The sequence below is a fragment of the Capricornis sumatraensis genome, chromosome 16, assembly GCF_032405125.1.
Source record: "Capricornis sumatraensis isolate serow.1 chromosome 16, serow.2, whole genome shotgun sequence".
Taxonomy (NCBI): Eukaryota; Metazoa; Chordata; class Mammalia; order Artiodactyla; family Bovidae; genus Capricornis; species Capricornis sumatraensis.
In genome coordinates this window covers 30387367-30407359 of record NC_091084.1, presented here as the reverse complement: position 1 = coordinate 30407359, position 19993 = coordinate 30387367, and the positions used below count along the sequence as shown (strand labels likewise).

The window sequence follows — 19993 nt, the reverse complement described above, 5'->3', positions numbered from 1 at the left end:
GTAAAATAATGGCATATGTATCAGGAAGGGGGTGATTTGTATTTTTCAAGAAGAATATTTTACTTTATAACTATTATACATTTTGGCTTCCCTGATAGCTCAGTTGGTCAAGAATCTGCCTGCAATGCAGGAGACCCCAGTTTGATTCCTGGGTCGGGAAGATCCCCTGGAGAAGGGATAGGCTACCCACTCCAGTATTCTTGGGCTTCCGTTGTGGCTCAGCTGATAAAAGAATCCGCCTGCAATGCAGGAGACCAGGGTTTGATCCCTGGGTTAGCTGTAGACATTTAAACTCATTGTTAAGGGAATTCCCTGGATGTCTAGTGGTTCGTGGGGCTTCCCAGGTGGCTCAATAGGTAAAGAATCCGCCTGCAGTGCAGGAGACAAGGGGTCGATTCCTGGGTTGGGAAGATCCCCTGGTGGAGGGCATGGCAACCCACTCCACTGTTCTTGTATGGAGAATCCCACAGTCGGAGGAGCCTGGTGGGCTGCAGTCCATAGAGTTGCAAGAAGTCCGACAGGACCGAAGCAGCTGTGCATGCGTGCGTGCTAGTGGTTAGCCCTCAGTGCTTTCATTGCCAGGAGCCTACATTCGATCCCTGGTTGGGGAACTAAGATCCCGCAAGCCATGTGGCACGACCAAAAATATAAATTAAATCTTTGTGAAATTGAATATTGGTCTGTCATGACGCTGCTATAACAGAATACCATAGGCTGGGTGGCTTATAAACAATAGATGTTTATTTCTCATATATCTGGAGGCTGGGAAGTCCAAGATCCAGGTGCCAGCAGATTCAGTGTCTGATGAGGGCTTGCTTCCTGGCTGATAGACAGCCGTCTCCTCACTGACCCCTCACATGGCAGAGGGGCAAGAGGGTTCTCTGCGGTCTCTTTTATAAAAGAGCACTAATCCCATCATAAGGTCTCCCCCAACTCATGACCTAATTACCTCCCAAAGGCCTACCTCCAAGTACCATCTCATTGAGGATTAGGTTTCAACACATGAATTTTGGGGACACAAACATTCAGTCTATAGAAAATACAAATGGTCAAGTTCCAAAGGTAACCACCAAAAGACTAGAAATAGCTTGGATAATTTCTTAAGCAGTAGAGGGAGAAAATAAATTAGAAAAAAAAATCAAGAGAGAAATACACAAAAGAAAAGTAGGAGGGAAACAGGTGGTAGAAATCAGACCAAATATGTCAGTAGTCACAATAAAGTTAAATGGAGTAAACTTGAAAGTTAATAATCAGGTCGAATTTTTTTCATCTAGCTGTTTACTGTAAGATGATATTGCATCTTATACATACAATGCATAAAGAAAAGTGGAAAGGAAAGTAGAACTTAAGACAGGATTCATATGTAATCGTAAAAGAGCCAGCTTGCAGGACAATGTAACGATTTTAAACTTACTGTTATAATATTATAAGAAATTTGGGGATAAATTTATAAATCCTTCCTCACAGTGGTAGATTATAAAGCAACATTCTCAAATTGGTCACACAGTCAAAACATGAGGAAACATATAGAAATTTCAACAATATGGTTAATTTTCTTAATCTAATGGCATACAGGGGCTTCCCTGGGAGCTCAGACAGTAAAGAATCTGCCTGTAATGCAGGAGAAAGTGAAAAGTGAAGTGGCTCAGTCGTGTCCGACTCTTTGCAACCCCATGGACTGTAGCCTACCACGCTTCTCCATCCATGGGATTTTCCGGGCAAGACGACTGGAGTGGGTTGCCATTTCCTTCTCCAGGGGATCTTCCTGACCCAGGGATTGAACCCGGATCTCCCGCACTGTAGGCAGATGCTTTACCGTCTGCACCTGGGTTCAATTCCTGGGTTGGGAAGATCCCCTGGAGAAGGGAATGGCAATCCACTCCAGTATTCTTGTCTGGATAATTCCATGGACAGAGAAACTCGGTGGGCTACAGTCCATGGGGTCACAAAGAGTCGGACATGACTGAATCGACTTAGCACACACACACAATGGCATATAGAACTTTTTTCCCAACAAGAAAAGTATTTGTAATTTAATACATGGAGTATAGTTTTTGAAGTGAATAACCATATACTAGATCATAAAGCCAGTCTCAATAAACTTCTAGATACCCAAATACTACAGAGCACATTCTCTGACCACAGTGCGCTTAAGTTAGAAGTTAGTAACAAAAGTAAATTTAAAATCACTATACATTTGAACATTTAAAAAGCATGCTTCTTGAGGCACAGGTCAAATAAATTATAGCACAAGTCTAAAATAACTAAGAACTAAACAATAATCAAAGTCACATTTCAAAGCTTATATTTGGAATGAAAGTGGCGCTTAGAAGATTATAGTTGAAAATCCCTGGAAAATCCCGTGGATGGAGGAGCCTGGTAGGCTGCAGTCCATGGGGTTGCTGAGAGGTGGGCACGACTGAGCGACTTCACTTTCACTTTTCACTTTCATGCATTGGAGAAGGAAATGGCAACCCATTCCAGTATTCTTGCCTGGAGAATCCCAGGGACAGAGGAGCCTGGTGGGCTGCCGTCTCTGGGGTTGCACAGAGTCGGACACGACTGAAGTGACGTAGCAGCAGCAGCAGCAGCAGCAGCAGCAGCTAATATTAGAAAGCAAGAAACGCTAAATATTAATGGGCTAGACAAGCAATAGAAGAAGACAAATCTAAAGAGAAAACAATGAAATAAACCCAAAGAATGTCTAAGGGCAGAATTAAGAATAATTTAAAACACCATAAAGAGGATCAACAAAATTAAGAGTTGGTTCTTTGAGAAGACTAGTAAAACAGTTAAATCTCTAGGGAGTCCAATCAAGACAGAAGGGAGTTGTCGCAAATAAACAAAATTAACAATGTAAAAAAGAACATAATTCAGATCCAACAAAGATTTCTAATGATAGCTAGAAAATACTACAAACAACCTTATGGCAGTAAATTTGAATAGAAAAGGAAACATTTCTGTAAAAATTATAACTCACTAACTATATTCAGGGAAGATCCCGTGGAGGAGGAAATGGCAACCCGCTCTGATACCCTTGCCTGGGAAATCCCGTGGACAGAGGAGCCTGGCGGCCTATAGTCCATCAAGAAAAAGGTAGAAATCTTAAGAATGTCGTGTGTGTGTGTGTGTGCTCAGCCACTTCAGTTGTGTCTGATTCTTTTGCAACCCCCTGGACTGTAGTCCACCATCCTCCTCTGTCCATGGAATTCTCCAGGCAAGAATACTGGAGTGGGTTGCCATTTCCTACTCCAGGGGATCTTCCAGACCCAGGGACTGAACCTGCTTCTTCTGTGTCCCCTGCATTGGTAGGGAGATTCTTTTACCAGTGTACCATCTGGGAAGCCAAAGAGTGCCGTAACCATTAACTCATTGAACAGACAAGTTAAAATTATCCCACAAAGAAAATACTAAGTCAGGCAATTTTATAGTTTAGTTCTACCAAATGTTCAAAGAACACACTATTTATTTCAATTTTCTGCAGTCTCTTCCAGGGAATAGCAAGAGAGGAAATACTTGTTCTGTGAGGCCAGTACTACCATGATACCAAAACCAGGCAAGGTCAACACAATAAAAGAAAAATTGCAGCCTTGTCTCACTCATGCACATAAATGCAAAAATCCTAAACAACATATCAGCAAGCCAAATCCGTCAGTTTATTAAAAATAATCCATTGGTTTCATCCCACAAATGCAAGGATGATTTAACATTAGATAATTTGACATTCACTTTACTTCATTGATAAAGGTTAAAAAATATAGATGTAGAGTACTCCTTCATAATTAATATAAAAGAGAAACATGTTGGAAAACCAGGATTAGAGGGGACCTTCAAAAATGTTAGAAGAAATCTATTAAAAATCAGTAATCTCCTTTTTTATAAATAAATAATATCCCAGCGCAGGAGATGCCTGCCAGTGCAGGAGACACAGGTTCAGTCCCTGGGTCGGGAAGATGCCCTCGAGAAGGAAATGGCAACCCATTCCAGTATTTGTGCCTGGGAGATTCCATGGACAGAGGAGCCTGGTGGGCTACAGTCCATGGGGTTGCAAAGAGAGGGACACGACTGAGCGTGTAAGCATGCGCACGCATGCACACACACACACACATAAATACATATACTATATTTTCATTATCCAATCTCAACACACATAGACAAAAGGTAATTATGTGAGGTGATGGAAGTATTAACAAACTTTACTGTGGTAATTGTACACCTTAAACTCACACAATGTTATAATGTCATATCACAGTAGAGCTGGGGGAAAATTAAAAATAAACATACACACAAATTTAAAAATTAGTAGTAAGACTATATGTGTGTATGTCTTTTATCACTGATTCTATTCTACATTTTACTATAAGTTCTAGCAGTACAGTGTGACAAGAAATATAAACACAATATTCTTCTATTAGAATAGAAGAAACAGTCTTGTATCATTTACAGATATGTCCACAGAGAAACCAAAAGAATCTATAGGTAAATTATTAGAAATAGTAAGAGAGTTTAATAAGATGATTGGATTTAAGATCAATGTGTACAAATCAATTGCCTTTCTCCATACCAGCAAAAATTAGAAAACACAAGAGACAGTATTTTAAATAACAATAAAATAATAAGGTACCTAGCAATATATCTAACAGAAGATGTGGAAGACCTATATGAAAGCATTTATAAAACTTTATTGAAATACACTGAGGGACTTCCTGCCAGTCCAGTGGGCAGTGGTTAAGACTCTGTACTTCCACTGCAGGGGCACAGGTTCGATCCCTGGTCAGGGAACTAAAATCCCACATGCCCCATGGCAGAGCCAAAAAAAAAAAACAACAACATTGAAAAGAATCTAAACAAATGAAAAGATTTACTTATAGATAGGAGACTCAATATCACAAAAATGTTAATTATCCCTATGTTCTGTGAAGTGAAGTGAAAGTCGCTCTGCTGTGTCCAACTCTTTGTGACCCGATGGACTATGCAGTCCATGGAATTCTCCAGGCCAAAATACTGGAGTGGGAAGCCTTTCCCTTCTCCAGGGGATCTTCCCAACCCAGGGATTGAACCCAGGTCTCCCACATTGCAGGTGGATTCTTTTCCAATTGAGCCACAAGGGAATAGGTGAATTGTGATTCCAATGGAAATCCCAGTCATTTTAGATGAATTTGACAGACTGATTTGAAACTTTATATATCAGAGCAGAAGACCAAGAATAGCTAAGACATTCCTGAAGGAAGAGGTAAGAGAGGCAGAGAAGAGGGGAGAAAAAGAAGAGGGAGCTGCTTCCGCCACTGGGGAAGATTGCCATAAAGCTATAGGAACTGAAACAGTGATCTTGATGCAGGAACAAACAAACGGACCAAGAGATCCAAAGAGAAAGGCCAGAAACAGACCCACACCTGAACAGAAACCAGATACGTGACATGAGTGGCTGTGCGCACCGTGCAGGAAGATACCGACAGGCGGTGCTGTCCAGGACGTCTTATGGTCAGGTGGAAAAAGCAAGAATTGGATCCCAACCTCATGCCTTCCATAGACATCCATTCTGGATGGAATACAGACTTGAATGTAAAAGACAGAACTTTAACATATTTAGAAGAAAAAAAAATTTTTAAGTATTTATTTGGCTGTACTGAGGCTTAGTTACGGCATGAAGGCTCTTCAGTTTCAACATGTGGGGCCTTTTAGTTGCAGTGTGAAATCTTCACTTTTGGCCTGCGGGATCTAGTTCTTTGACCAGGATGGAACCTGGCTCCCTGCATTGAGAGTGCAGTGTCTTAACTGCTGGACCACCAGGGAAGTCCTGCAAATCCTTTCTGACTCAGCGCGACAAGGAATATCTTTAAACAAGACAGAAAGATCATTGCATGCAGTCATTCGTATTAATAAATTGTATTCATTGAGAGACAGTAAAAATGTAAAAAGGCAAGTATACTTAATGACAAAACTTTAGTATCCAGAATAATAAGTGAATAATAGAGATGTCAACCCATTGGAAAACTGAGCAGAAGACATGAAAGGCCCATCACTGATGAAGAAGCAGACATGGCAAGTAAACAATCAAAAGCTAAACTCCATTTCTAAGGAATCCAGTTGAGACCATAGTTTACACCTCTAGATTGGCAGAAATTAAGCAGTCTAGTAATAGCGAGTATTGATAAGGATGTGGAGTAATAGGGACAGTCATATGCAACGGTGGGCCTTTAAAGAGGGGATGGTCACTTGGAAATTAGTTTGGAAATTTTCTATAAAGTTGATAATTTGTACAACCCAATGACTTAACTCCTAAACTTATCTCTTGAATATAATTTTTCAAACTGCAGAGTGACCCAAAAATTAATTTATAGGGCTAGCCATTAATTGGCCTAACCATTTTTTCTTTTAAAGAAACAGAATAGAAACTATCAGAGGGCATCATCCTTTTTAAGGCTAAGTATTGTTTAGCAATATTGTTATTTCTGGTTTACATGTATGTATGTTTGTACTGGGTTCCAATGTAAAAAATATTTCCTGTGAAAGTGGTAGTGAAAAACAGTGCCCTTGTGTGCTAGGCAACAAACTCAAAATATGTTTAAAAACTACACTATAATAGCACATAATTGGGGGAAAATCTGTTGATAGAATGGACCAATACATGATAATATTTACCTGCACAGTGGAGTATTACATAACACTGAAAAATGAGTAAACTGTGTTTATGAATGAGTCTTAGAAGTATTGAACAACAACAAAAAAGCCAGTCTCAGAAGATGAATCAAGTGATATGATTATAAAGCTCAAAGAAGCCCCACTGATGTATTCTTTAACAGACTGGTTCCAAATAGGAAAAGGAGTACGTCAAGGCTGTATATTGTCACCCTGCTTGTTTAACTTCTATGCAGAGTACATCATGAGATATGCTGGTCTGGAAGAAACAGAAGCTGGAATCAAGATTGCTGGGAGAAATATCAATAACCTCAGATATGCAGATGACACCACCCTTATGGCAGAAAGTGAAGAGGAACTCTTGATGAAAGTGAAAGAGGAGAGTGAAAAAGTTGGCTTAAAGCTCAACATTCAGATAACTAAGATCATGGCATCCGGTCCTATCACTCCATGGGAAATAGATGGGGAAACAGTGGAAACAGTGTCAGACTTTATTTTGGGGGGCTCCAGAATCACTGCAGATGGTGATTGCAGCCATGAAATTAAAAGACGCTTACTCCTTGGAAGAAAAGTTATGAGCAACCTAGATAGCATATTCAAGAGCAGAGACATTACTCTGCCGACTAAGGTCCGTCTGGTCAAGGCTATGGTCTTTCCAGTGGTCATGTATGGATGTGAGAGTTGGACTGTGAAGAAGGCTGAGCACTGAAGAATTGATGCTTTTGAACTGTGGTGTTGGAGAAGACTCTTGAGAGTCCCTTGGACTGCAAGGAGATCCAACCAGTCCATTCTGAAGGAGATCAGCCCTGGGATTTCTTTGGAGGGAATGATGTTCTGAAGCTGAAACTCCAGTACTTTGGCCACCTCATGCGAAGAATTGACTCATTGGAAAAGACTTTAATGCTGGGAGGGATTGGGGGCAGGAGGAGAAGGGGACGACCGAGGACAAGATGGCTGGATGGCATCACTGACTCAATGGACGCGAGTCTGAGTGAACTCTGGGAGATGGTGATGGACAGGGAGTGCTGCGATTCATGGGGTTGCAAAGAGTCGGACACGACTGAGCGACTGAACTGACTGAAGTGATAAATATTCTTTAAAAAGAAGAATATTATTCAGCCATAAAAAGTACTGATACATGCTACAGTATGGATGAACCTTGAAAGCTTTTTGCTAAGTGAAGAAACCAGATGCAAAAGGCTGTGTATTTTATAATATGTTTATATAAAAGACCCAGACTAGGCAAATCCATAGTGACAGAAAGTAGCTAGATTAGTAACTGTCAGGGACTGTGAGAAAGGGAAGATGAGAAATGACTGCCAGTGCGCACCAGCTTTCTTTTGGGATGATGAATGTTTCTTAGGGATGATAGTTGCACAATTTTGTGAATATACTAAACATCATTGAATTGTACACTTTAAAATGAATTTTTGGTATGTGAATTGTATCTTAATTTTTAAACTTTTTTTTTAAGAAAAGGATAAACATCTATGTTCAGGGTACTGTTTACCTCTGGGAGTAAGACAAGGGCATGGGTTGGAGGAAATAGAGATAAACGTAGCAGCATGTACAAAGTGCCAGTTCTGAAGCGGCTTTATGGGTGTTTCCTTTTACTGTTTCATTATGTGTGTTACATGTGTTTTTATACATATGAAATATAATGTGAAATTTAAAAGAAATACAAATATTAAATGAAGTGACATTAAAAGCAAATGACTGCCTTATGAGAAATGCTTCTTGAATTCCGAGGGGAGTCCAGGGTCACTGCCGTGGTTTGATTGCAGATGGAGCTATTCTGACCTCTGCTGGCCGGGAGGTGAAGGGCAGCTGGGGTCTGCGGGCTGCCGGGCCAGGAGAGGAATGAACCCTCCGAGCACGTGTGGTCCTGGCTGCTAGAGAGTGTGCAGGAGGTCAGGCCGCAGCCTGCCTCACCCCACTAAGAAAGAGCAAGCAGCTTTGGGCTTTTCTGGCCTGGGTTTCTTTGCCTTTACCTCTCTGGCTCTCTAGTGCCCTCCTTTAAGCCCAGGGGTGAGGCATGTGTAACCGCACCGAAATCCATCCCTGGGAGGGACCAGCTGCCCTGCCCTCGGCCTCCATCCAGATGGCCCATCCAGGGACCACTGGCCTGAGACCAGGGGCTTGAGCAGAAGTCTCAGGCACCTGCTGGGGAAGGGGGGGCCGGGCGCTGATGCTCTGAGAACCTGTCTCCATGTTCCCTTTGTTTAATCAAACCACCTTTCAGAGGCTTATGAACTAGAGTCTATGAGAGGAGTTGACTTGGGCACTTTGGAGGTGAGAGGGTGCGGGGGCGCCTTGAGGGAGAGCTGTCAGCCCTTCAGGGATTACTGTACAGAGTCCAGGAAACAGCAGGCCTCCCACCCTCACCCCTGGCTGGACATGAGGGGCATTGGTCTCCCTGCCCCCATTTAATCTGATAGAAAGAACTTCCGCCAGTGGGTCTCGGTTGTAGAGGACGAGGGCAGAAGTCCCAAGCATCTTAATGAGCTAGAGATGGCCATGTCTCTGGGTGGTCTACGGAGGAGGACTCAGGTGAGATGTTCTCCCCAAACCCTTGGGGTTTTGTGACTTTGGCACCGGAGAGGCGGCCTGGTGGAGGCATTCCTGAGCTGGGTTAGGATCCAGGCTCTGCTGCTTGCTACCATGAGTGTTATTCACCTCCTTTAAACTCAGGCTCTTCACCTGCAAAACAGGTTATTAGTCACAGCACCTGCTGGTTGAACTGATTCCATTGTAATTGAATTCATGCTTGCAGAGCCCTCTGTAAGGAGTCTGTCAATGGCAGCTGCTTCGGCTTTCAAACCATCTGAGGGGAGAGCTTGGAGTCAGGGTGGGAGTCCGACTGGGCCCCTGGCCGGGCTGAGGGTTAGAGTGGGGCGTCTCCTACCCAGAGAATCATTTCCCTCCCTCTGTCCCCAGACGCCATGGAAGTGGTGCTGCTCTTCCTGTGTGGCCTGCTGGCCCCAGCGGTCCTGGCCAGTGGTGAGTACCCCTCAGGACCTGGCTCGACAGGGTGGCAGCCACAGCCCTTTCTCATGGAAGGTCCTGGCCCTGTGGGACACTCGGGGTGGGGGGTCTGAGATTCGACATGTCTGATCACCTTCCCTGCCTTTAGCCTGCAAAGAAAGTCCTGGAAGGCAGCAGCTAACTCAGCCCCCGATCCAGCCTGCCCACCTCTCTCCCCACTGGCTCCTGCCGTCAAGCCCAGCAGGTCCCTGTAGACTCAGCCTGAATACTGGGAGCCAGACTTGCACATCAGTCTAGACTGTGGGAGTCACATTTCCTCCCTTGGTTTCAGCCTCCCCACCTGTGACAAGAAGAAAATCCCCCTGCCTTTTGGGGATGATTTAAGATTCAGAAGGGGCAATACGTGTGGCTCCTGTGAACACTGACTCAGACTCGGGCTCTGAGCTGCACCTGCCTTTGGCCCCCGCAGTGAGCCTGGCAAGGCCGGCCCAGCCTTCCATGCTTCTGTGAGCGTCTCTGCCTCCTGGGCCCTGCTTTCCAGGGATCCCTGTGTGCGGAGTGAGGCCTGTGAGACAAGGTGGGAGACTTGGGAATCAGGATGTGAGCTGTCTTCCTCTTGACCACGCCTGTTTGTTTTTCCAGCCGCTGAGCAGGAGAAAGAAAAGGACCCTTTCCATTACGGTGAGTGGTGATGGTGGGGGGAGGTGCAGCCCCATGCAGGGGCGGGACCGACGTGCTCTCCCGGCCCTTCACCTCTTCTGTCTCTCACCCTTGTTCCTTTCGCAGACTACCAGACCCTGAGAATTGGGGGGCTGGTGTTTGCCGTGGTCCTCTTCTCGGTGGGGATCCTGCTTATCCTCAGTAAGTATGTTCCTTCCTCTGTTTCCTCTCTAAGGACAATGTCTGTGGCTGTGAAGCAGGTGGCATACGGTAGTTCTCTTTCCTGGAGAGGGAAGAAGCCTGTCTATCTTCCTAGTTATCTCCAGAACCTAATACACTGCTGGGCACATAATAGGTGCTCAGTGAAACAGCGAAGCATGAACAGAATAAGTACTCGATGAAAACAAGCACAGATACAAAGGGGCGGGGTGGCTGTATCCATCAGGGCATGAGTCGGGGAGTCACAGGGGAGAGGAGACGGGGGCTGTCCTCAGAGGGCTCCGAGGCGTGTCCCCCTGCGTTTGTTTCCCCTCATGAGCCTGGGCTGCTTGCAGCTCTCAGCGCTTACGTGGTCAAGAAGACAGTCGTGTTGAACCTTGACATCAGAAGAGCCCTCCTCCAGCCAAGGATCGCCACATACAGCTGTGCAAGTCGTGCACTGCACAGAGTCCCAGGCTGCTGGTCACACAGTCCCACAGACTCACAGCGCAGCCCTGCTCTGGCCAAGCCGGACACTGACCCTGGGTGGTTTCTTTGCCTTTCAGGTCGCCGATGCAAGTGCAGTTTCAATCAGAAGCCGCGGTAAGGATACCATTGCTGTGGGCACCTGGGTTGACGCTGGGAGGGCACAGGGAGGGGCCCATGGTGTGTGACCCCAAATGCATGTATTTCTGGATTCTTGTCTCAGAGACAGGCCATGTGCGTTGGGGTAGGGGTAGAAGTTTTGAGGGTTGCCAGGCAGCCTTGGGGAGAAGGCAGTGGCACCTCACTCCAGCACTCTTGCCTGGAAAATCCCATGGACGGAGGAGCCTGGTGGGCCTCAGTCCATGGGGTCGCTAAGAGTCGGACACGAATGAGCGACTTCACTTTCACTGTTCACTTTCATGCATTGGAGAAGGAAATGGCAACCCACTCCAGTGTTCTTGCCTGGAGAATCCCAGGGACGGGGGAGCCTGGTGGGCTGCCGTCTCTGGGGTCGCACGGAGTCGGACACGACTGAAGCGACTTAGCAGCAGCAGCAGGCAGCCTTGGGGGCAAAGGAGAGGTCAAAACGTCAAGGGTCAGCCTGCCCTTCTTTATTCTGAGGTGTGTGTGGGGTGGGGGAAGGGGAGGATGCTGGATCCTTGTCTGGAGGCCCTTGAGACAGTTGGGCTTGGCCTCAGGGTCTCTCTTGAGGTCTGTCTCCTCTCCCCAGGACCTGTGACGCTGCTCTGCGGGTCACCTGTCCATGAGGCTCTTTGATTTTTGTGGAAATTTGGGCTTCCTCTCACTCCCCTTTTGCCCCTACATAAGGGCACACTCATTAGTCCCCATGGTAACCCAGGGCAGCCCTGGACCTCAGAAGTCCCAAGTCAGTGACAGGACACACACCTTCCCAGCACTTACCGTCTCGGGTGCCAACATCGAAGGGTGCCCATCAATTCCTCTGACCTTCCCCCCGCCCCCGTGAGCCCCATAATGGAGAATGAGCCACCATGACCTGGAGGAGATGAATCCTTGGGCCCTGCCCCAGCAAGGGGACTGGCAGTGCTCTCTGGGTTTGCCCTGGAGACCTCTGACGGGCTTGCATCTTGTCTGCCTGCAGGGCTCCTGGGGATGAGGAGGCTCAGGTGGAGAACCTCGTCACTGCAAATGGTAAGTGTCAAGACCACCTGCCCAGGTGGGACGGAGGAAACAGGCAAGGGTCCTTGTGCAGCTTGGGGTGGAGCATGGTTGTCAAGTGAGGTGGCTTCTTGAGAGCTGGCAAGCCAGGCATGTTTCCAGATGCCAGAGAGGGGTCCCAGGTCCTCTGCTCTGTGTCATCCCCTTAGCTCCACGAGACAGGCTGCTGTTCCTGACGACTGCTATTTACAGGGACTCTGCTCAGTGCTGGGCATGGTACAGAGTGTTTCACTTCTCAGTAATGGGCACACAGCCCCAGGAGGTAGGCATCACTCTCCACATTTTACAACAGAGGGGCTCAGAAAAGTTCAGGAACGTGCCAAGTCCTCTAACAGGCGAATAGGAGACAGGGATCTGCCCGGGTCTGTCTGACTCGCAGTCTGCATGAAGCACCCCTGCTCTGCGGGTCAGGCTCCCCCCAACCCGCAAGACGGGCATAGCTGCTGCAGGGGGGTGGCCCACTGGTGTGAGGAGTTCGTTCCCCCTACTCCATACATTCCCTGGGCTCCATTCTGGTTCTTTTTCCAGCCACGGAGCCCCAGAAAGCAGAGAACTGAAGTGCAGCCCCCAGGCGCAAAGGTAAGGTGCTGTCTGCCCATATCTTCCTGTCACCATCACTGTTCTGACCAGAGTCTGGCTGAGGAGTCATCAGGGAGGAATTGGCTAGCTTTTGCAATGGGCATGGCTTTGATCATGAGCTGTGCTTTGCAGAAACTCAAGCCCCCAGGGTGATGAGACAGATGGACTAAAACCTCCCAGTACTGCACGCACACACACACAGAACATGCAGTTGGGAAATCGAGCTTCCTCACAACCCAGCAGTCAAGATGCTCGGGCGTCATCCTAGCTGCCACGTGGGCATGACTTGGGAGGGAATTAGCATTCATGAAATGCTCCTGATATCAAAGTAGTATAAAGACAATGGCTTCCGGTGATGATTCAGAAAGTTCCTCAGGCCATCCTTTGACGTTAACATTTTATTTTGAAACTTTCCAACCTACACAGAAGTAGGAGGATTAGTATATGGCCCCGAACCCCCACCCCCAACACCATACCAGCATTATCAGCTCTTGACATTTAGGGGCACTAAGTTACTGGTTAGTATCCATTTCCATTGTTCGTTATAGTAATGCAGGAAAGCAATAATCTAAATGCTTTACAGTTTTTAAATTGCTGCCACATACACAAACTCACTCAAGCCTGCCAGAAAAAGTGAGTAGGACAGGTGGGGTGTAGCCCCATTTTATAGATGAATACATTGAGGTCAGAGAGAAGAGCCATACAGATGGTAAGTAACGGACTGGAACTTGAGCTCAAGGACTTTGTATTGATAGTTGAGGGCTGGATTTCACCTCACCCCTCTGCTCCCGCCTGTCTCCCTTTATGACATACCCTGCAACATACTGGGACATAGCAGGGGGCAGTCTTCTGTTAGCTCACTCTGCCTTTTTTTCCCGTACAAATAAGGGATATGTTGTGGTTTAGTTGCTGCTGCTAAGTCGCTTCAGTCGTGTCCGACTCTGCGACCCCAGAGACAGCGGCCCACCAGGCTCCCCCGTCCCTGGGATTCTCTAGGCAAGAACACTGGAGCCGGTTGCCATTTCCCTCTCCAAACTCATGAAAGTGAAAAGTGAAAGTGAAGTTGTTCAGTCGTGTCCGACTCTTAGCGACCCCATGGACTGCAGCCTACCAGGCTCCTCCATCCTTAGGATTTTCCAGGCAAGAGTACTGGAGTGGGGTGCCATTTCCTTCTTCAGAAGATCGTCCCAACCCTGGATCAAACCCGCATCTCCTCATTAGCAGGCAGGTTGTTTGACATGGAGCCAGCAGGGAAGCCCCAAATAAGGGATATACTTTATCCTAAATTGTGAGTTGAAAGAAATTTCTGGATGTAGAATGCCGGTATAGCAGCTCTTACCGTGATGCTAATAACATGGGAGCATTTGAATTCACTCCTAAGTGCTTTTCTATTCTCATGACAGCCCCGTGGGTGGGCAGAGTGGGGCTCATTACCTCCATTTTCTAGCTGGGCCCTGGGGAGGTCAAGGATGCCTCCGCTTGACGTGGCTATAGATCCAATCCAGGTGGCAAGTGTCCCAACTGTGGCTCAGTGCTCTGTCCACGTCACGGCAGCTGGTGGCTCCGAATCTGGGGGGCCATGCGGGGAGGTGCCAGGGAGGAGCCTTGAGCCAACAATTGTCTGTTTTTTTTAAACTAGAACTTCCTTGGAAACCCTGTTCTCCTGAGTCTCAGGACTGTGAGCAATTCTTGAGGGTGTCCTGAGAAAGAAACCCGGTTTAACAATCCTTTCCATGTCTTCATCTGCCAGCTTCCATTCCCCTGAGAGAGCCCCCGCTGAGCCCCATGCCCTCCTCCACCTTCATCTCCTGGTCCTGCTTCTCAGACTCACCCTCCTTGGTTTACTGGAAACAAGGCACTTAGAGTGGGTCTCATCTTAGGCATTCGCATGGGCAGAGGGGCTTCCCTAAGGAATGGCTGGGAGACGCGTGGATGGAGAGGTTTGAAAGGAAGCCAGAGGTTTGTTTTAATTTGAATTCTCTTCTGCTTCAACCTCCAGAACCTGAAGGCAGCTGCTTGAACCTTTAGATGCAAATACTGATGCTTAAGAAAACCGGCCACTTCAGCAACAGGTCTTTCCCCAGGAGAAGCCAAGAGCTTATGTGTCCCCAGCCCCTCGACACCTGTCCTCAACTTAATAATGCAACCCCTCCTCCCCCACCTGGAGCCTGTGGTCTTGTCCACCTCCTGTGACGTGTGTGTCTGTGTGTGTGTGTGTCTGATGACTGTGATCTCTGTGGTTGCTTGTTCGTGGATGACATTGTGCTTTAGTGAACCTGAACCCACCTTCCTGGGCCGGAGCTGAGCCATGTGGCTGTCAGCTCCTCTCTCCGTGGCCCCATCACCTCCCACTCTTGGGAGTCTGCCTCTCTCTGAGAGACCAGTCCCTTCTCTTGATTTCAGGGTGGATATGGGGGTCTGGTGGGAATCTCCAGCTGGCTTGGGACTTGGGAGGGTTTACATCACCTTCATGACCCTTGTGCATGGCCGCTTTTCACTCCTTTTGTGAGAACCTTGCTTCCATACTTGTCCCTGGACCAAATCTGTGCTGAGGTCTCTTGGCAGCGGGAGGTTCCAGCAAGGAGCTGGCGAGCCCACCTTGCCCTCGGGCGGCTGAACCCCTTCCCTGGTGCCCATATGCCCCGCCTTACCCTGCCCCCGGGGAAATGTGCTCTTTGCATATCTTCTCAGCAATAACCCCCCGGGCTCTGAACCATACGCCCTTCTCCAGCCTTCCCTGCTCCAGAGACTCCCATCTATAGCCAGCTCGCCGGGACCCAGACTCTCATCCCTGAACTGGGGCTCTGGCAGGTGATGGCTGAGTGGATGCATTTGGCTGGGGCCCGTGCTCTGGGGAGGGGCAGCATGGAGAAAGAGCAGGGGTCCTCTGCTTGGCTGTCTCCGCCCTGCTGGCCAGGCAGCAGTGCCAGCCCCTGCCCCCTCTGCTAGCCTGGCACCAGGTTAAGGAGCGGGCAGGGCTCCGGGCAGCCCCACTGCAGGGGGAGGAGCAGGAGGTCCCAGGTGGTGAAGAGAGTGGAAAGTCAGAGCCCGCCCCTCCTGCCCCTTGTGTTCTCGTGGAAACTGACCAAACCGTGCCGCTGTGACCAGGACTGCCGTTACCTGTGTCGTGATCTCTCCTCTCAACAAGGACAAAAAGGAATAAAATACCACTTGTTTCCTAGTGGCTCTGAGGTGCTTTCCTTTTTGTGCAAGAATGTGTGTATTTGTAGGACCTGTGGTGCTCGAAGGGCTGAAGGGAGGGTGTCCTTGGCCAGAGGGAGGAAGTGACGGCCGCAGGGCAGCTGGATGCTCTTTATTTTGGCTGCTTGACCACTTAGCTCCTCCCCGCTTCTTCTCCAGCCACCCTTCCTCTCCCCTCCTTTGCCTGCACCCCCTCCTCCTCCTGCTTCCACCCCAGGTCATGGGGTTCAGGCTCCACCACACAGCCTTACCCGTGCCTCCTACATGTCCTGGAGAGAGGGGAGTCCTTAGGGCTTGCTGGCCTGGAATAAAAGGTTCTAACCTGTCCCTCTGGTCAGTTCTGGAGCCAATACCAAAGAACTTGACAAAGAGGGGTATGGGTGAGTTACTTGGGTTATGATCAAAGCCCTTACCCTTTCATCTTTCTCTAAACCCTAATACCCCCTCCTCTGTGAAGCCTTCTCAGACTTGGGGTAGATAAGGCCCCTCTTTTCTGTGCACGTGGTCACACTGGCTCCTGCCTTTATAGCTTCGTGTTTAATACTCTATGCCTTGGATCCGTACTGTAGAGACCAGGTGGATAATGTCCATTTTGGCAGTGACACAGGAGATGCGGCATAGGGCCATGGGGTCACCTAGACTGTCCTCCCAAAGGCATTCCAATTCAGTTTTTAAAGAAGGACTGTTGGCCAAACACACACAGCTGATGGGACTGTCTTCCTTGGAGGTCATCCAGGTGTGGCCCCCACCTCCCAAGTGTTTTGTGTGTCTTTATTGTGAGACCTGGTTCCTAGGGAGCAAGGACTATGTCTCCTTCAGACATAAGAATGCTTGGAACGCTTTACAGTCTCAGAAAATCTTCATAGAGGCTGTCTAGATTCTATGAGTTGTTTGGAGCTGCAGAATCACAAGGCACGGGTCCTGAGGGACTGTGGGGTTCAGCCATGCCCTGGTCACCCCCGGGATATGCCTGTCCTGCACTGCTTGTACCCTCAGTCCCCTAGGTCCTTGAAAAGACTGAGGCTTATAGTTGAGATCACACTCAACACTGTCAACCCAGGGATCGTGGTGGCTGAAACAGCTCTGGTCATACTTTGTATATATAAGCTCACAACCACCAATCAGGAACTCTGACTGTGGGTCAGGGTGTTTGTAGGCTTTGCAGCAGTTGCAGAGAAAGGCCGAATGAAGATCCTTAGAGGGCCCAGATGTACAAAAGTTGGTGAGGGACTTCCCAGGTGGTCCAGTGGTTAAGAAGCCACCTGTCAATGCAGGGGACATGGGTTTGATTCCTAGTCCAGGAAGATTCCACATGCTGTGGGGGAACTAAGTCCGTGCGCCAGAACTACTAAAGCCTGCTCGCTCTAGAGCCCAAGCTCCGCAACAAGAGAAACCACCACCACAAGAGAGGCCACCACAATGAGAAGCCTGCACCCCACCGCTGGAGAGGAGCCCCCACTCACCGCCGCTAGAGAAAGCCTGTGTGCAGCCACAAAGACCCAGCACCGCCCTAAACGAAAATAAATAAGATTAATTTTTTTATAAGTTGGTGGTTTTCTCCACACATTCATTATTGAAAAGAAAATATGAAACAATAAAAACAAGTGTAAGCAAGTCCAATGGGGAGGTTCTGATTTTTCTCATAATAATTATATTAACAATAGAAAATAGTAGTTCTCATCTCTAGCATAAACCATAAGATGGTTCTCTCTACTCTGCCAGACTCTGAGCACCTACCTGTTTCTCCTGGCGATCTGGCATGATCTCTGAGCTAGATGTTCACATTTTACGGCCTCTCTGATAAATCTGTGACAGGCCTAGGGCCACATGACTGGCAGATGGAGCAGCTAGGCGTTGGGTGCAGGCTGGCTGTCTCCAACGTTCTTCACAGAACACACATGGCTTGGCTTCCTTCTTCAGGAGGCTGGCATCCAGACAGAGGAAGAGGATCATCTGTGGGGGAACTGTGGTCGTCTGTGGTGAGACTGCAACTGGAGCCTGGCGATCCCTTTGGGGCATCAACTAGCTGAACTGTGCTCCGAGGAGGGTCCTGTGGGAAGTGAGTGGTCTGGAAGCAAGACACATAAAGAACAAAGAAACTGCTGATCAAAATAATAATCATGGATGAATGAATGAAGACAGCTGACATTTACCAGGCACCTACTATGTGCCAAACCCTGGGCTGAGGTCTTCATGAGTTCCAACTCATTTAGAACTCACAGCTATATATGGTGGCATCCCTATTTGACAGATGAGGAGGCTGAAGCTCGGTGGGACCTGCCTGAGTTTGCACTGCTGCTGGCAAAGCCAAGGTCTAGGCGAGGCCCATGCAGGTCTAAGGCAGTGTGACCCTGTGATTCAGAGGAAGCGACCCAGGGCCATGAGGTGGACGTGAGCAGGAGGCAAAAAGGCAAAACTTGGCCTCATGTGAGTAAGTCCTTAGCTCCCAGGCTATGATGATCCAAGACTGGAGTGAGCTCCCTGTCACTGGAAGTGTTCAAGGTGAAGGAAAAGGACCAGCATGTAGAATCCTCTGGGCAAGATGGGCTCCGAGAACCTACCCAGAATGACCTAAGTGTCCAGGCCTGAACTGAGGACCCCTCACGCCCCAACCAATGGATGGATGAGCCAGTCTAGCTGGAGGGCGCGGGTCAGGGGAGAGGAGTCCAGAGTCCAGGCATGTCTTTCTTCTGGACTCGTACTCCATGCAGGCAGGACCTCGTCTGTCCACTCAGCCTCTAGGGCACTTGGCTTATATTTGTGGCTTGGTTGAATATAACAAGGAATGAACGGGAAAGCTGGACTGAACAGGAAAGCTGCCGTGATGCGCCATTTCCCAGAAGGGTCTCAGGCAGAAGTCTCAGTTGTCCTGCACCTTCCACCTCCCAGCCGCTCCCCCTGCTCCCCACCTCCCCCTGAGTTCCGCTCCAGCAATTTTCAAGTCTATTTGCATGAGCTGCTTATGCTGCTTAGCGCCACATGAAACTGGGCCAAGCTGCCTGCTCCCCACCCCTACCCTGGCCTGTGGCTCTCCCCTATCACTCTTTTTTGTTTTTGCAGGCTGTGGATTGGAAGTGGCCAAGTTGTTCTTGGAAGAGAGTCAGGCAGAGTGCAAGCAGCAGGGAGAGAGGGGTGGGTGAGGGGGTCTCCAGGCTGAAGCACACCCCAAGGTCACTGGGCACCTTCTCTTCCTGTGGGAAGGAGAGCTCTGCCCTCCCCAGGATCCTAGGTTGGCAGGGGTGGCTGGCGGGACAGGGGTGAGAGAGCTGTCCAGCTCTGTCTGGTTCACCCCACCTTGTCCCTGGCTATTCTGCCTCACCCTGGGCCTGGAGAGAGCGTGAGAGAGACTGGGGGCAGGAGGCGGGGTGGAGGGGGCTGGTAGGTCAGGTGTGTTTGCCTGAGCCAGGGGAGGAGCCTTGGAAATACCTGTCTCCAGGCCACAGAGAGGAAGAACGGCCACTTCTCACCATTAGCCTGATTCATTGCTGTCACAGTTGAACTCCAGTGGGGCAGAATCAGCCAGACCAAGCCAACCGGCTGTTGATTTTATGGGGCCAGCCCCAGCCCCGTGCCTGGTTGCACAATAGCAGGCCACCGGCCAAGGCAGTGATGGCAGAGCAGGTGATGCTGCGATCGGGTGTCCTGAAGGACTCGCGGTGGTAGGGGCTGCCAGGCAGTTGGCCCTCTGCACCGTCCAGAAGAGGGGGTTCCTGCCTCCCAGCCAGCGCCTGCTGAAACTGAAAAAGGCTCAGGACACCCCTTGTGTTCCCTCCAGCTGTGTGATCTGGGCTAGACCCCAGCATCTTTGTCAGTTTCCGTCTCTGCAAAATGAAGTCCTTCCTAGCCATGGTGTAAGCTGGGCTCCTGTGTAGTCTCGGGAGCCTTGGTTTCCTCAACTGCACAATGGGTCCATCAGTATCTTTCCTGTTACCTCACAGGGTCAAAGTGAGATTATGGACATAAAAATACTGAAAAATTTACATGTATATATTATGTTATTGTCAACTGAAAAAAGCATACAACCTTAAAGTTGAGGATTATGTTTTAT

General features: G+C 48.5%; 1 protein-coding gene across 2 annotated transcripts in view; it reads left to right on the top strand.

Annotated features, from left to right (window-relative positions):
* The window catches only part of FXYD6 (FXYD domain containing ion transport regulator 6), a 36314-nt gene extending 20414 nt beyond the window's left edge, over positions 1-15900 (top strand). Inside the window, exons 2-8 of one of the 2 annotated variants that reach the window (XM_068988216.1) lie at positions 9577-9639; positions 10267-10305; positions 10411-10485; positions 11049-11085; positions 12089-12138; positions 12694-12744; positions 14744-15900. In XM_068988216.1, the coding sequence (XP_068844317.1) occupies positions 9582-9639; positions 10267-10305; positions 10411-10485; positions 11049-11085; positions 12089-12138; positions 12694-12722 (288 nt within the window). In that variant the 5' untranslated portion in view covers positions 9577-9581 and the 3' untranslated portion in view covers positions 12723-12744; positions 14744-15900. The remainder of the gene's footprint in view (positions 1-9576; positions 9640-10266; positions 10306-10410; positions 10486-11048; positions 11086-12088; positions 12139-12693; positions 12745-14743) is intronic. The other variant, XM_068988217.1, reaches the window with a different exon arrangement.
* The last annotated feature ends 4093 nt before the right edge of the window (positions 15901-19993 follow it).